Here is a 15,043-nt window from a genome sequence, read left to right as displayed (position 1 = left end):
TCTTTTTTCTGCAGCTCAGAGTTGATAGGGTTCTTCTGAAAGGTTCTGCCTGCTGCATCTTTTGTATAGAGGCCAGGGGCCAACTTTGGGTTTCTCCCTTACTGCCCCCCCCCCCCCCCTTTTTTTTTTTTTTTTTTTTTTTTTTTGAGACAGTCTCAATGAACGTGGAGTTCATAAAATTCAGCTAGACTGGCTGGCCAGCAAGACCCAGGTATCTCCTGTCTTCACCTCCTGAATGCTAAGACTATAGGCGCACACTACTTTACCTAGCTGCTTACCTGGCTGTTGGGCATCTGAACTGAGGTCCTCAGGCTTGCAAGTTCATTACCAAATAAGCCACCTCTAGCTCCTCAACCCTAGCACATATCTGTTTTTCAATGCCAATTGAGTCTCATTTAGTCGTACTGAATATCACTTTACTACAGCAAGGGAATTTGTCTCATCCCCCGTTGGTCTCAGCTTCCCTCTGATGCTAGATGTGTAGTTCTCATGCTCAGACATAGATGGGGATCAGAGGACCTTAGTCACCAGCTCTGCCTCCATCCACTGAAGGACTTAGGGTAAGCCCAAAGCTCTTTGGCACCTCCGTTCCTCCAGCACTTCTCAATAAGGGCAAGGCACCTCCCTATGGAGGCACCTCTGCACATCTGGGCCCACATGGCACATGTTGTCTGGTCTGCATCCCTGGGAGTAGACTTCTTGGTTGACATTGACTTGCAGGAACGACCTTACAGGCTGCTCCTAAATCCTTGCTCTCTGGGTTCTTGGACTAAGGATTTGCTTCTAGCCCTGTAGGGCCCCACCGGCACTGAGAGATGGGAGCCAGGGTCCCTAGAGCAGATAGAAACCTCACTGTGGTGGGACTGGTCAGAGAAAGACAACAGATACCAAAACATGGAGATAATAGTCTACCTGAGGAGATGGAGTTACATGACAGAATTAGAGCAGATGAGGACCAGAGAGGCTGGGGGCAGTGGCCAAGTAGCCAGCAGGCCCAAAAGGTGACATTTGAACAGTGACTTGAAGGTAGTAAAATAGATGCTCTTAGAATTCCAAGGAGTGCATCATCCTAGATGAGGGGCTGACAAAGCCGGATGTGTGCAGAGATAGGTGTTCAGATATTCAGGACAGGAAGTATAGGCACATAGGAAGAGCCAGTAGAAAGGCATGGCAGGTGGGAAACTTCTCTTGCCTGGAAGCCCCCTGGTCTGTAGATGCTTGCTGCCTGCCCTGACCAGCTCAGCACCTTTCCTCCTACAGAAATAAATACGCACTTCATGAACTTGGCTATGTCACAGATTTCCTCTGCCTATTTAGCCTGCCATTAATCTATGTGGTGGTCCCTGTCATCTGCCCACGAGTCCAACAGTCTTTTGCAGAGAGCCCTGTATTAGGCACATCAGAGCTGCTACCACCATTCTCTCAGGGACACAGGGTCATTTCCTGAAGTTCCTCATACTGTCTGCTTCCAGACCTGTTGACTGTCAGACCTTCTCAAACTAGAATCTTCAGGGGAGCTGGCTTGTCCTGTGTGCCTGCTCCAGACTGTCCACTGATCCTCCAGTGCCAAGTATCTCTAAAAAGAAAGCCCCGAGCAGTTGGAAAACATTTGCAGCCTGAGCTGGGCCAGGTACCTGAGGTAGGTACAGCTCCAACTCCTCAGTATATGCCACCTGGCCAAAGGAAAGGGGCCACCAAAGAAACAGTGTGATATCTGCCACATTGCCCCAGGAGCTGTTGACACAGGTTTTTTGGTAGACCCTTGGTGTTGTTCCCACATCCCCATTATGGCAGGAGGTGACCAAGCTGTTGAATGACCACAGCATTGCCAATGCCAGGCTGCTCTTCCACCCCTGCCTGCTGTGAGCTGATGCGGTACACACTGTGTGTAACCAGAGCCATCACAGATGAGATGGACTGCTGATTGGGCCACACCTGTCTCCCCAGCATGGTACAGACGCTCTGGAGCCCTGCACCTCTTCAGCGATCAGACCTCCTGGCACCAGAGAGAGACAGGCCCTTACCATTTGTCAGGGTCTGGTGCCAGCAGGAGGAAGGCCCAGCTCTGATTCAGGGACTCAGATACCTGCGGACCTGGCACCAGCCCAGGGACCTCTCCTTGATCCAGGGCCTAGGTACAATCTGAGAAGAGGCAGAGCCACAGATGTGGGCCTAAAGATCAGGTAGCTGCAGGAAAGCACCTTTTCCTAGGTGTACTCTGGCAGGGGACAGTGGACAACCTGGCTCCAGCGCCCCGTTAACAGCTTCAAGTCGCTGGCTTCTCCAGGGGATCCAGATTTTATGGTGGCTCACAGTCTCACTTTTGCCTGTCAGAGTAAGCCCAGACCCTTCATACAATGAAACTAGCCATTCCTAGTGGAATGCAGTTTTCCAGGGATGCACCACTTTTTAAATCCACAGATCAAGGGCCTGTGCAGGGTACTTAGAGAGGTCATTGCCAGAGCCTGGGCATTGGTGGCACATGCCTTTAATCCCAGCACATGGCAGACAAGACAGGCAGATCTCTGAGTTCAAGGCCAGCCTGGTCTACAGAGTGAATTCCAGGACAGCCACAGCTATAGAGGCACCCTGTCTTGGAAAACAAAATAAAACAAAAAATCGTTAAGAGTCCCACATGTAGGTGGAAACTGCCCCTCAGAATTAGACATGTACAGAGATTCTCCCAGGTACCAACAGCACTATCAGACACTGCCTGAGCCTCTGCCCAGCATCTCATCTGCAAAGCTAAGACCATCAGTTGTAAATCTCAACACAAGAATAAATAAGCATGTGGGGTGCTAGACTCAGCCTAACCACTGCACAGTGTCTGCAGCTGCCAGATGCTGTCTGGATGCAGCTTAACTGAAAACGGCTAAGCTGCAATGTACAGGCTTTCACTGAGGGACCGTGGGACATCTTCCGCTGGGGAGTAGAAAGGAAGTTGTGGGTGAAGAAAGGTAGAATTGAGCTCTTGAGGATGGCTAGGAGCCCAGCCTTATTCTGGGTGGATGGGGAGGATGGAGAAACCAACTTCAGACAGGTGATAGAGACAGTGTCTCCCAGAGCCTGGGTGAGACCCCCACAAGAGCTCTGGCCAAGGAGAGCTGATTGAACCTCCCAGCTGTTCCCTGATCACCTCTGGTCTGCTGAGGTTCCCCTTCTCTGAATCCACCCAGAAGCAGGAGACACAAGAGCCTGGTCGAGCCTGCTACAGAGTCAGACTCCCAGTTTAAGGGGGAAGAGGGTGTCTCCATGATGGCCAGGAACTTCAAGTGGTCTATCTGGCAGGTAGACCAATGTTCCCAGAGAGCATTAGGACCTTAGGGACCAGATGAGCAGCGGGAAGATCAGAGAGTTACGCCCCAAAGGGACTGTCTAATAGTGAATTGGGCGTGGGAGGAGGCAGAAAAGCCCTACCTGGTTGGGCAGAGAAGGTGCTGCTGGGAGACGCAGCAGGGCGCGGAACTGGGAGACAAGGAGGCAGCTTCGCCTACAATGAGTCAGTGACATTTTTATCCCTTGCAGGTGGCCTCACCCCTGAGTCCAAGAAGATCCTGACACCAACACTCAAGAAGCGGAGCCGAGCTGGCCGAGGGGAGACCACCAAGCAAGAGGAGGGCACTGAGCGGCCAGAGCCCACGCAGCCTGTGACACTCAGCCTGTCTTTCAAGCGCTACGTCTTTGACACCCAGAAACGCATGGTACAGACTTCCTGAATGAACCAACCTGCCCAGCTGTAAGCCAGACCACAGTGCCAGATGCCTCAAGACGTGCCTCAACCTCCCCAATCCTGCAGGCAGTCAGCCCCATACCACTGCCATCCGCACTGCTGTTGAACCACATTGAGAGAGCCTGAGGAGAATTAGGAACAGTGCCAGAAGGGCCTGCCACTCCCTCCCTGCACCCACCGAGGAGAGCAGCTAGGCCCACTAGGAAAGGGCCTTAGCAGAACCAGCAACCTGAGTCTTGCAGGCTTCCCTGGTTATTGTCTGCAGCCACTCTCAGCCCTGCCCCAAGTAGCTGGCACCCTACAACTAGAAATAAACATCCTGTATGTGACCTTGTCCACCCATAGTCTGCCTGTCTCCCAGGGGAATTCCAGACATTACAAGGTATTGTATGCCTTTGGATTTAGGACTCAGAGCTGCTAGATCCAACCAAGTGGCTCCTGTCATGGGCCTTGACAGGAAATTATTTGAGCAGCTGAGTTTAGTGAGGACCTCTGCACAGGAGCTAGCACCCTGGGGCTCCATCCTGGCATTAGAGGTCAGTAGGCCCTCACCTCCAGTTTGGGAACCTTGGACTCCCAAGGGTGCTTGACCAGGGACGAAGCACCTGGACCCATGCTCATCTCCAGCCCCAGCACCCCCAGGCTTAGCATGAGGACTGAGATGGGGCAAGAGGGTAGAACTGACCGATGAGGGCAATCAGAGCTTTTCCAGACACCTGGAAGGAGAGCAGATGTCCCAGCGTTTCCCTGTTTGGCCTCCAGACAGACGTGAAGGCCTCCCTTTATCCCAGTAATCAGTGCATTATGCTTTAATTTTCAAAAATGGCATTAAAAATATTAACAGGGGCAGGTTGTGATCAAATGACTTGGCTCTGTTAAGCCGCAGAGCTGAGGGCAGAGGAAAAGGAGCCAGGCTACAGAACACAGAGTCCCTGTAAGTCATGGCCCCTAATCAAATACATCATCAGCCCGCCAAACCCCTCATGCCTCCGAGAGACCAGTATGGCAACGGCTGCCCTTCACTGTCCTTGGCCAGGCCCCAGGCAGCCATAGTCATGACAGCCTATCGCTGAAGACAAGCATGGGCTGGGTTTTGCTGCCAGGCTTCCTCCAGGTGTAGGACTCCATGGTACCTTGCCACTACCCGGTCAGTCCCCTGGCCTGGGTGTGGCCCAGAGGACAACAAATGTAGTGAGTGTACAGTGAGAGCACTGCAGTTGCTCTTCTCTCAGTGGAGCGGAGTCTCAGCTCCAGGGAAACCCACTGCTACCACTTGCATGGGTACCTCGGGTTGGTCCTAAGCCTCCTGTGCCTTCATTTAGCCCCATTCAGCCCTGAAGACTGCCATGCCTGAAGGACAGGGTCACTGGCTGAACTGCCCCATCCCCCACCCCATCCTGCTCACCTGTTAGGATGTCCTGGGGGAGAACAGCCAGTTAGAGCCAGTGAGGCCCAAGCTTGGGCAAAGACTTCAGGGCAGGTAGCCAACCTGGCTGAGGCCCCACAGTCTCCTACATCACTCCTGGGAGCAGAAGAGACCTTCCAGGACTAGTGGCCACTAAGTGTGGGTGAGTAGATGAGCAGGTCTGAATAGGTAAGGAAGCTATTCTGCTCAGCACAGGGCCTCCCATGGCCAGGAGGCCTGAAGTTTACTCCTCTCAGGGACCCTGCCTATTAGTCCTGTCTGCCCTGAACGGAGTTTATGACCTCGGGCAAGTTCTCAGCCTCAGGATCCACATTATATGGAGAGAAGCTGCTGTTCCATATGGTAGATCTAAGGATATAGGACTTTGCTGAACACAGAGCTGCCATCGTGTCCCTGCAGTCTGCGAACAAGCCAACAGATGCATCCACAGTGAAGGATAAAGGTTAGTAAATTCCCAAGAGGCAGCTGACCCCAGCCCTGACACAGCTCCAGTTCAGCAATTTTCTCCAGAATTGTATGTGGGTTAGAGTCCCCGTGTCCATACCCCAGTACCTCTCAAGACTGTTTTCTTCAAAGCCAAGGAGAGCTCAGGTTGAGGGAAGTGGAGACACATAAAAGAACCCAGGACTGAGCACTGGGAGGTCCTGCTCAGCATGTGACCCCCAGAAAGCCCCTAGGACTCTGAGAATGTGTATGAGGCAGACCTGCCCAGTGTGGCCCAGAAGAGGCCTCTATCAGGCGTGGCATCAGTGGAAACCCAAACACCATTAGTGAGTTAAAGCCGGGGTGCATAGTCTGAAGGGGTGCCCTGCCAAGACAGCAGTGGGAGGGGAACAGTATGTACTGCTGACCAGGGCTGGCTCTAGGCAGGACCCCCAGCTCCAACATCCTCACCCCTCTCAGGGTCCCAGGCTCCAATGTTCTAGGGAAGACACAGCTCCAGAGGGCCAGGTTCATTGCAGCCATAGCCCATAGGAACCTTGCTTGGTATCTCCGTGCCATGAGTTAGGGCACTAGGCAATCCCAAACCCCTTGCCATAGTGCCTGGGATGTGTCTTTGGAAAAGAGGCACCCTCTGACCTACTGGCTGGCCTGCCTACACAACATGAAGTCTCAGCCAGTGTCGAACCACAGGCTGGGTGGGGGCAGCATGATTGGCAGGCCCTGGAGCATGGGGCTAATGCACCAGCGCAGAGATAAGGCTTATCTGGAACCGTCCCTGGAATCGAGACTCTGATGGAAACAGGCTCAGGGTTAATATATTTTTTGATAGATAACGGCTGGTAAATGGGAAGCCCTGGGGGCCTGGGGCAGAAGGGGCAGCCTCTGTCCTCCCCAGCCAGGCACATGTGTACCTGGGTTGGTCTGTGGACAGAGCCTCTGGACAAGGCCAGTGTCTGGACACCATGTACTCAGGGTTTGTGTCTCTGCTGCATGTGGCATCTGCATAGAAGTGGAAGAAGGAGGGTGGGGCCTGGTGCATGCAAGCTGCTGACCCGTGGTGCATAGAACACAAAGGTGAATGAGCATCTTCTCTAGCCTGCTCAGACTAACAATAGAAGACTCCCAGAAATACCAACACACACACACCCCCCCAGGCCCTCAGCCAGGTGGACTTCCCTCCTGCTGGAGGGCGATCCCAGCCCAGGCTTCCTAACCCAGACAGCCTCCGCATTGCCAGGTTTCCTCAACACTGCTCATGGACTCCCAATTCCTAGGTTGGTCCTTTCTTGAGGGTCCTCCATGACCCTTCTGCCAAGAAACCCCAGGGGCTCCATGAATAACAACTTGAAGAGAGAATAGGAGTTTGCCAGGGGAGGAGGGGCATGCCTTCAAAGGGCCAGAAGTACAAGCTCTAACAGGGAGACCTGAGACATCCCCCAACCCATCCCTCCAGGAACCCCCACAGGCACAACCCTCATTGAAATAGAGTAATCACCACATCACTGATAATAGATTCAGCCTTTAATTAGCTGACCTCAGCCAGCAACAGGCTTAGTTGCTGGGAGTAGGTGGGAGCCATAGGTACTGGGATGAGGCTGACAAGGAGGGTAAATCAGGAAGCCTGAAAAACAGCAGCAGGGATGGATTTCAGGGGTCCCTTCTGGTACTAATCAGAGGTCTGGGAAAAGGGTCCCTGTGGAATGGCTGGCTGTTGGATAGGAAAGTCCCTGGATGTGGAGGGAGAAGCAGTTCAGGATGACAGTGGGGAGGGGGTGTTTGGAAGGTTTGGGAATTCAACAGAGGTGCTGGTACTTGGATATAGAGATAGAATTCTAGGGACCAGAGATGTCTGTTTGGACACTGATTTAGGTCCCTTTGTCCTGGCCCACCACAAGGACACAGACCTACCTGTCCTGCACTTACTAGACTTAAGAAAGCTGACTGGCCCTTTCTGCTGTAGCCTGTACCCTTTCTTGTACCCCAGCTTGCATGCTCAGGCCAGCTTGTAGGCCTGTAGGTCAGAGATCCCGCAGCCCAGGCTTAGGTGTTGCTCAATACTCTATGATCCCCCAACGTTATCATAGGCCTAGAGGGGAGACCAACAGCAAAACAGTGACTTCCTGCGGCCACAGCTGGGGCCTCAGATAAAGACGACCAGAGCCTGGTGACCCTTCTAGGGACACCCCCTGGGCACACCTCTCACATGGCCACCTCTGAGCCCAGGTTCTGCACAGCTCCAAGAAACTATGCAAGGTGGGGCTTTCATTCTTTGTGTGGTTCTCATCAGCTCCCACCCTCCCCTGAGCCGTAAGGCTCCCATAAGGCTCCCTGGGCCTTATGGAGGCAGGGATGCAGGTGGCCACAGCCTTTCTTCACAGCAGGACTCCAGGGGGCCTCCTTGGACCCCAGGAGGAGACATGTGGCTCACTCTCCAGCCTCAGGCCTCTGTCCTTTAAATCTGTCTCTCTGTGTCTCTTGTCCATCAAAGGCAGGAGTCTGCATGGCCACATCCTGAGCCCATGGTTCCAGCTCTTGCACCAGGACAGTGGATGACCAGGGAGGAAGAAGCGTCAGCCTCACCAGCCAGGCCAACAGGGTCTTCTGCCTCTCTTCCAGACCCCTTCCCTCTGCATTTTGCATCCTATAGGCTGGACCCTGGCAGCCACAGTGCCCAGGCTCTACCTCATGAATCGAGGGACTCCCAGCTAGGGATTCTAGAAAAGCAGGAGGCAACAGGCTTCCCAGAGACATAGGAAAAGGCCCTGGGAACCCCATTTTCTTATGAGTTGAGCTTATACCAGATTACAGAGACCAGCTTTCTACTCCTACCCTACCCGTAAGCCTATTACCCACACAAAACTGTCCGTACCCTATCTTCCCCGACCTCTGTCATTAAGTAGACCTCCAGCACTAAGTCCAGCATCATTGTTGCCACCCCATACCACCACTGTTGCCACCATCAGCAACATGTCCACCACTACCCATGATGCACCAGACATGAAGAAACCCTGTCTTCAGGACATCAGTACACCCCGACACCCCTCCCACCCCCATTACAGCCAGGAAGACACACTGGGTTCAGGCTCCAGTAGAGAACATAGCTGTATGTGGAAACTCATCCACATACAGTTCCTTGCAGTGGTGACCCAAACTGTCTCTGCATCTTAGTCTGTCCTCCTACAGAGATGTAGAGAGCCATTCTCAGTATGCCATTCATCAGGGTAGCTGCCAGTGACAGCTCAGGCCTATTGCTTGCATCCTGCATCTAGCCATACATTTAAAGATTTCATAAACCAGGTCATGAACACCTGTAATCCCAACCCTTGGTGGTGAAGGCAGACAGATGAGAAATCCAAGGTCATCATCCTCCCTGTGCACTACCAGGGAAGGGCTGAGATGACTGGGGCTGGGGCTCAGACAGAAGCAGGGGGTTAGTGGACAGCCTCTGCCAACGTAGGTGGCCCAGCAGAGGTGAGTGCCCCGAAAGGAGCAAGGACAAGATGTCTTCAGTGTGGGATTCCTGAGAAAATGGTAGGCTGGCCTTCAAATTTGGTGCTGGGGAGAGTCCTGGGCTAGACACACAGTAGGGCCAGAAGAGGCCAGCAGGACAGCCTCAGGCAGCTCCTCACAGGGGAGGCTGGCGCCACCGAAGGCAGGTGGTGTGGGTGGGTGCCGGACAGAACTGTGCAAAAGCAGAGAAAGATGGAGCAACACCTCTAATCAGATGTGAGTGAAGATGGCTGGGCGATAGCCAGTAATTGTTGCAGCTCCCAATTCTTGGAACTTGCCCGGAGGGAAAGAAACATCAGTATGCTGTCTGGCCCTTCCCATCACTGTTCCCAGCATCCCTGGAGGGGTATGGTCTTCTCCAGTCCTAGCCTCAGTTAGATCAAAGACCACTGGCAGATAAGGGCTAGGTCTCCTCTCTGGGATGCAGGCTCTATCATTTGTGGTTTTCTAGGCTCCGTAGGAGGCAGACAGGCCTCGTCCTAGGCCCTGTATAGCCCAAAGGACAACACAGCTCAGAGGCCACAGAGTGAGCCTGTGGCATGGACAGGCAGTGGGCCACCGATAAGAGAGACAGTTGTCAGAGTCATGGGGACCACTGATAAAGCAGACAAGCATCTCCCGGTGGCCGGAAGGTGCTGGGAGGACAGGCAGGGGCACCCACATGGGTGGACATGCTCAGGCTGCTGGTTACGGGCAGGGCCCATCCCGACTCCTCAGGCATCCAGGCAGCTGCTGTATGTGCTCAGCCTGAAAAGGAAACCGTGCTGGGGTTGTTACTAACTTCCAAATGAGTCCCCAGGGCTCCCCAGCATGCTAGGTCCTCCCTATAGCCCCAGTGCTGCCAACAGGGAAGGTCCTTAGCAGGAGCAGTCTTACTCCACGTCCATCTACTCCTCCAGTTAAGGACAAGTAGCCAGCACAGAGAGGACCCTGGGAAGTTGGAGCTGCTAGGAAACTAAGGTTCTCTATACATACCTTCTCTCCTCACATCCTGCAAGATGTCCTCATCTGATTCCCTCCTTGCTGAGTCCCAAAACAGAGCCGGGTAACAGGCTCAGGGTCACGCTGTCTCATGAGGGTCAAGGGCACTCCTCCCATACTCCTGGAGTATGCATTAGGCCAGCCACCAGTTACGAGGTATCAAGGCTGGTGGTATAGCTGGGTTGACTCCGGCTCTGTTGTAGGTGGGGCTTGCTGGTTGCCATTCCACTCTCAACCCAGGAACACAGCTGAGACTAGCCATAGAGGAGAGCCTTGTAGGGCCATTTGGGGTTGCGGGGCCTAGGTACTCAGAATGAGCCCAGAGTCCACATCCTTCTGTAGAATGCCATCCTCGTGTATTTTGTCACCTTGCTTATGTGTACAAATGGAACACCCTGCTTAACACTGGGCAGCAGTCCCTCTCACTGGGACCTTTTGTGCTTCTCACTAGGGTGAGGGGGGAATTCCTCTCACAGGATGTTCCCTTGCTTTAAAGTGAGGCGGGACAGTCCCTCTGTCCCTGCCTTGCATCATCCTGGAGGAAAGCCTTTCCCTCTCGCTGGCACTCTTCACATGGAGTGCAGGTGTCAGTCCTTCTCACAGCCCCAGCCGTGTTCCTGCCTGTTCATCCACACTCAGAGTGAGAAAGGACCCAGCATGTCGTTGTCCTGCTGGAATATGGGGATGGGATCTTTGGCTGGGTCTGCAGAGCTGCTGAATATGAATGTGAAGCTGCAGCAGCCGCTTGTTTACCATGAAGGAAAGCAATCCACAGCAGAAGGCAGTGACATCTACCCAGAAAAGACAGATATGAGAGCAGTCTCTGGACTCAGCTGTCTGGGGACGCAATGCCGTGGTCCCCACCCATAGCCTGTTGGAAGCAGCTCTCTCTCCTGTGGTTCAGTGTGTGCAGTGGTCAGTGTGTGTCTTACCAATTTGGCACATATCCTAGGTCCTAATGGATGAACCCTAAAGGATGAGAATCTGGCTTAGGCCAACACTCTTATCCCTGCCACAGGGCCTCAGCCATCCTACCCAACATTTGTCCTCTGTGCCTCCTGGGCTGGAATGCCCACCTGAGGCTATGGATGACCCCTCCTGCCACCTGCTCATCCTCTCACAGGGCAGTCCTCAAGTCAGTCCCCATCCTATCCCAGATGCTGCTCTAGAACCACCACCTTCCATCTGGGCATACAGGCCCAGCCTAACAGTTCCTACACAGAGAGAGAGAGAGAGAAGAAAGAAAGAAAAGAAAGAAAAGAAAGAAAAAGAAAAATACACATACATGTATGTGTATATGTATGTTATAAAACAAATGTTCTTAATATATATTTAACTTTATGTATATGTGTGTTTTGTCTGCATGTTTGTGTATCACACGAGACTAGAGTTACACAAAGTTGTGAGCCATCATGTGGGTGCTGGGAATCTAATTTAGGTCCTCGAGAAGAGCAGCCAATGCTCTTAGCTACTGAGCCATCTCTCCAGCCTCCCTTAAATATTTTAGGCTGTGTTGCCAGCCCTCCCCAGTGGGCATGTTTTAGGGCTGTGTTGTAGCCCTGGGTAAAGTGCACACTTAGCTCTGTCCCCAGCCATAAATAAGTAACAAGACACGGACCTGAGCCTCTTGCTGCCTCTTTTCCACCAGACAGCTGATAACAGCACTTCTGCCGTTCTCCCCAGCCCAGCAGCACACCACACCCACAAATGCATCCTACCCCTAGACCTCCAAGGCCCAAGCTCATCTGGCCTGTGTCCTTGCTGGTTGGCTACCAGCCTGGCCACCTACAGGTGTCCCTCACTCTTTCTCCCTCCTTGGTTTCACTTTCCCTGATGGTCAGACTATGTCCCTGTGGGATGAACTATGAGATGGAGCTTTCTGTCCCTTTCTCTGCTACCTGTTCCAGTGCTGGGCAGAGTCCACAGTAGTGCCTGAGACCCAAGGACCAACTGCACTGGCTGCTGCTGCTGAGTCTTGGGGGTCTCTACTAGGAATACATCCCCACAAACACATCTGGTTCCATTAGGACTGGCACTGTTTAACCAGCCTTCACCAACAGGGCAGGGTGCACCTTGAGGCTGAATCAGCACCCCAATTTTGTAAATTCAAAGTACCAGTCATATCTACAGCCCTCCCATTGATGATCTCTGTGACCACCTGCCCCACCAGTTGGGATCAGTGCCCCCCCCACATTCCCCACAGACACCTAGTGCCACCCCAGCCTCCATAGACTCCATGCTCCCCAGGCCCTCCTATACCACCTCTTCTAGCTCCATTGCTCCTCCATTGCCCAAGAGCCAAATTCAAGCCTCTCAGCCAGACACTTAAGGTTGTAGAACATGGCTGGAGTCCACTAACCTGCCAAGACCACCACGCCCCCACTGCCACATTTGATCCTTGCCATGCTCTCCCATCACCTTCCCGCTGTGCACTCAAAGAGCGACTTCCAGCCCTAGCTGCCGAGTGCCCCTACACAGACTCCCTCTCCCTAGTATGCCACATCCCCTTCTTCCTGCTTGCTTGGCATCCATGGGCAGCTCCCAACCCTGCCTCGGCAGAGATATTACCAGGACTGGTGCCCAAAGCAACTGAATTTATTCTCTCCGCACCACCACCCAGCCTAGCCCCTCCCCAGATGCCATAAAACTGAGCCAGCTGCTCCCAACTCTGCCCAACACCCCAACTTGACTCAAGACCTAAGCCCTACTCCCTAACCCTACCCAAGAACCGAACGCTACCCAGCACACCGATTCTACCTCCTATTCCAACTCTACCTGACACCCAACATTCCAGCTCTCCCCAGCACCCCAACTTTGCCCCAAACCCCAGCATCTCAACTGTTCACATGCTAACTCTGCCTAGCACATTGTACTCCCACCTCAGTGGCCACCAAGTCCTTGAGACGGACCCTTCAGAAACTGTGGGACAAGGATCTAGTCAGGGTCACTGAGGATACCCCAGAAGCCAACGAGGAGGGGCCAGGGCTGGGGGAAACTACAGAGTACCAGGCACTGTGGTAGAAAACAAGTGTGGGTGAGTGGGGGGTAGGAAGATGCAAGGGCCTCTCCTCCCAAGCTTCTCAGAGATACCAAATGGGTCTCACAGTGATACAAGTCCTGCTCCCTCAAAACTTTTCCCTCCTGCAGCCACCATGCCTGAGTTCGTCCTGCAGGCTCCTGACCTCCACCAGGCTCATTCTACTTTGAGGAGAGACCCTCATCTAGCTCCCAGTTTTTTAGCATCCTGAGCTCTCTGAGTGCAGTAGGAGGCTCAGCCCAATATAGTCTTGGCATACATCAGGGACCCAAACATACAGTGGGGTCTCTCTGTACGTAGCCCCTTTTCTCCATGCTGGCCCCACTCAGGGAAAGTTGCCTTGGCTCAACACAGAAGCGATTTTAAGTCAGCTCACCTAGACATAATGGTGACCAAGGCTGACAGGAAGATGGAGAATGGGTCCTTGGGTGAAAGGAAAAAGCGAGCAAGCAAGAGAGAGAGAGATCCAGGGGCCTGAAGTTGCTCAGGCTGGCTTGCTCTGTACCTTGGCCTCCCTGCCCACAGGCTTAGTGAGCAGCATGAGTATAGTCACCTGCCAGGGACACATGGGCAGGGAGGCACAGCCACCCTGGCAGTTTTCTCACTGCTCTTGCAAGAGGAGGGGCCACAGACAAATTTAACGCCCCGTGTCTGTAAAGCTAGGCACATATTTTTGATTGTTTATGTCTGCTGTATACATGTTTACAAGTGTGTAAGGCTATGCACTGGGCCTGAACAAAGCCTAAATGGTTCCAAGGACAGACAGAAACTGAACCCTTTCCTGGCCTCCCCTGGCTATCACCAACTCTTAAACAGTGAGCCTGTTACTACTGCGCCAGGGCCACCACCAAGACTAGGAATAAGGCACGAAGACTGTGTCCAAGTGATGTCACTGTCGCCTCACCCATGGCTGTTCTTATCCATCTCTGGGCCTCTGACAGCTCCTCTCACCTCTGGACCCCTCTGTGTCTCCTTCTCAAGATCAAAAGAACTCCATGGTTATCCTCTGCAGCCTTGCATTTCTGGTCTCTGTCTTTGAGCCTTTGGTCTAACTGGTTAAAAAAAAAAAAAAAACAATAATGATAAATTTTAAAAAGGTTGATAACATCATGTGTTGGTGAGGAGGTACAGTGACCTGGAGAAAGGCATGTAAGAAATGATCCACTCCAAGGGAGCCAGGACCGCCACTCAATAAGGCCAAAAATGGCGGGGGAGGCTGGAGAGAAGTTCAGACTGCACTGGAGTGTTAGCCACGGGGGACAGAGATGTCTGTGTGCCGCAGAGACATCTCTATGTCATTGTGGGGGCCCACGCTCACAGCTCCTTAATTCCCATTTCTTGATGGATGTATTCTGTTGGGTCTGGACTGTAGAACAAGGCCTTACTCCTTCCTCTGACTGTTCTTGGGCCCTTCATCAGCCCCTGACTCCGTGCTGTAGCTCTGGACCTGGTGCTTCATTCTGTGCCCTACCTGGCCGGAGAGGAAGCAGCCTTGTCCAGTGGAGAAGGGGAAAGACAGAGACGCAGGGAGAGAGGATGGGGGAGAAAAACGGAGAAAGAACGAAAGAAACCCAAGACAAGCCGAGAGACAAAGGTCTGAGACCCACAAGACATGGAGAGGCCAGGCCACTCCGATTGCCTGGACTGACTGCAATTAAAGCCTGTAATTGATTCCCTCGACGAGGACCATTTCAATGCAGAGAATTAAGGGTTTCTTCCAAGATGGAAATAAAGATTAATTTGCAATTTCCTTCCTCACTGCACATGTGAGAACAGCCCCTGGTGAGAGGAGCTCAGCACTGCAGGAGGGTGGCATACCTGGACCTGTGGACAGGGCCACAGAGCAGGCTCCAGATCTTCTGTACCAGGCTCACATGGAGAGGCCCACCTATGCCATGTGCTCAGACCAAGGCTT

General features: G+C 53.0%; 1 protein-coding gene across 1 annotated transcript in view; it reads left to right on the top strand.

Moving 5' to 3' along the window:
- Positions 1-4,064, top strand: part of Eefsec (eukaryotic elongation factor, selenocysteine-tRNA specific) — a 195,084-nt gene extending 191,020 nt beyond the window's left edge. The window contains exon 7 of the mRNA XM_055617441.1: positions 3,526-4,064. Coding sequence (XP_055473416.1) covers positions 3,526-3,716 — 191 coding nt within the window. The 3' untranslated portion in view covers positions 3,717-4,064. The remainder of the gene's footprint in view (positions 1-3,525) is intronic.
- The last annotated feature ends 10,979 nt before the right edge of the window (positions 4,065-15,043 follow it).

Source organism: Psammomys obesus, unplaced genomic scaffold, assembly GCF_907164565.1.
Source record: "Psammomys obesus unplaced genomic scaffold, mPsaObe1.curated_primary_1811, whole genome shotgun sequence".
NCBI classification, from domain to species: Eukaryota; Metazoa; Chordata; class Mammalia; order Rodentia; family Muridae; genus Psammomys; species Psammomys obesus.
This window is presented reverse-complemented; position numbering and strand designations above follow the sequence as displayed.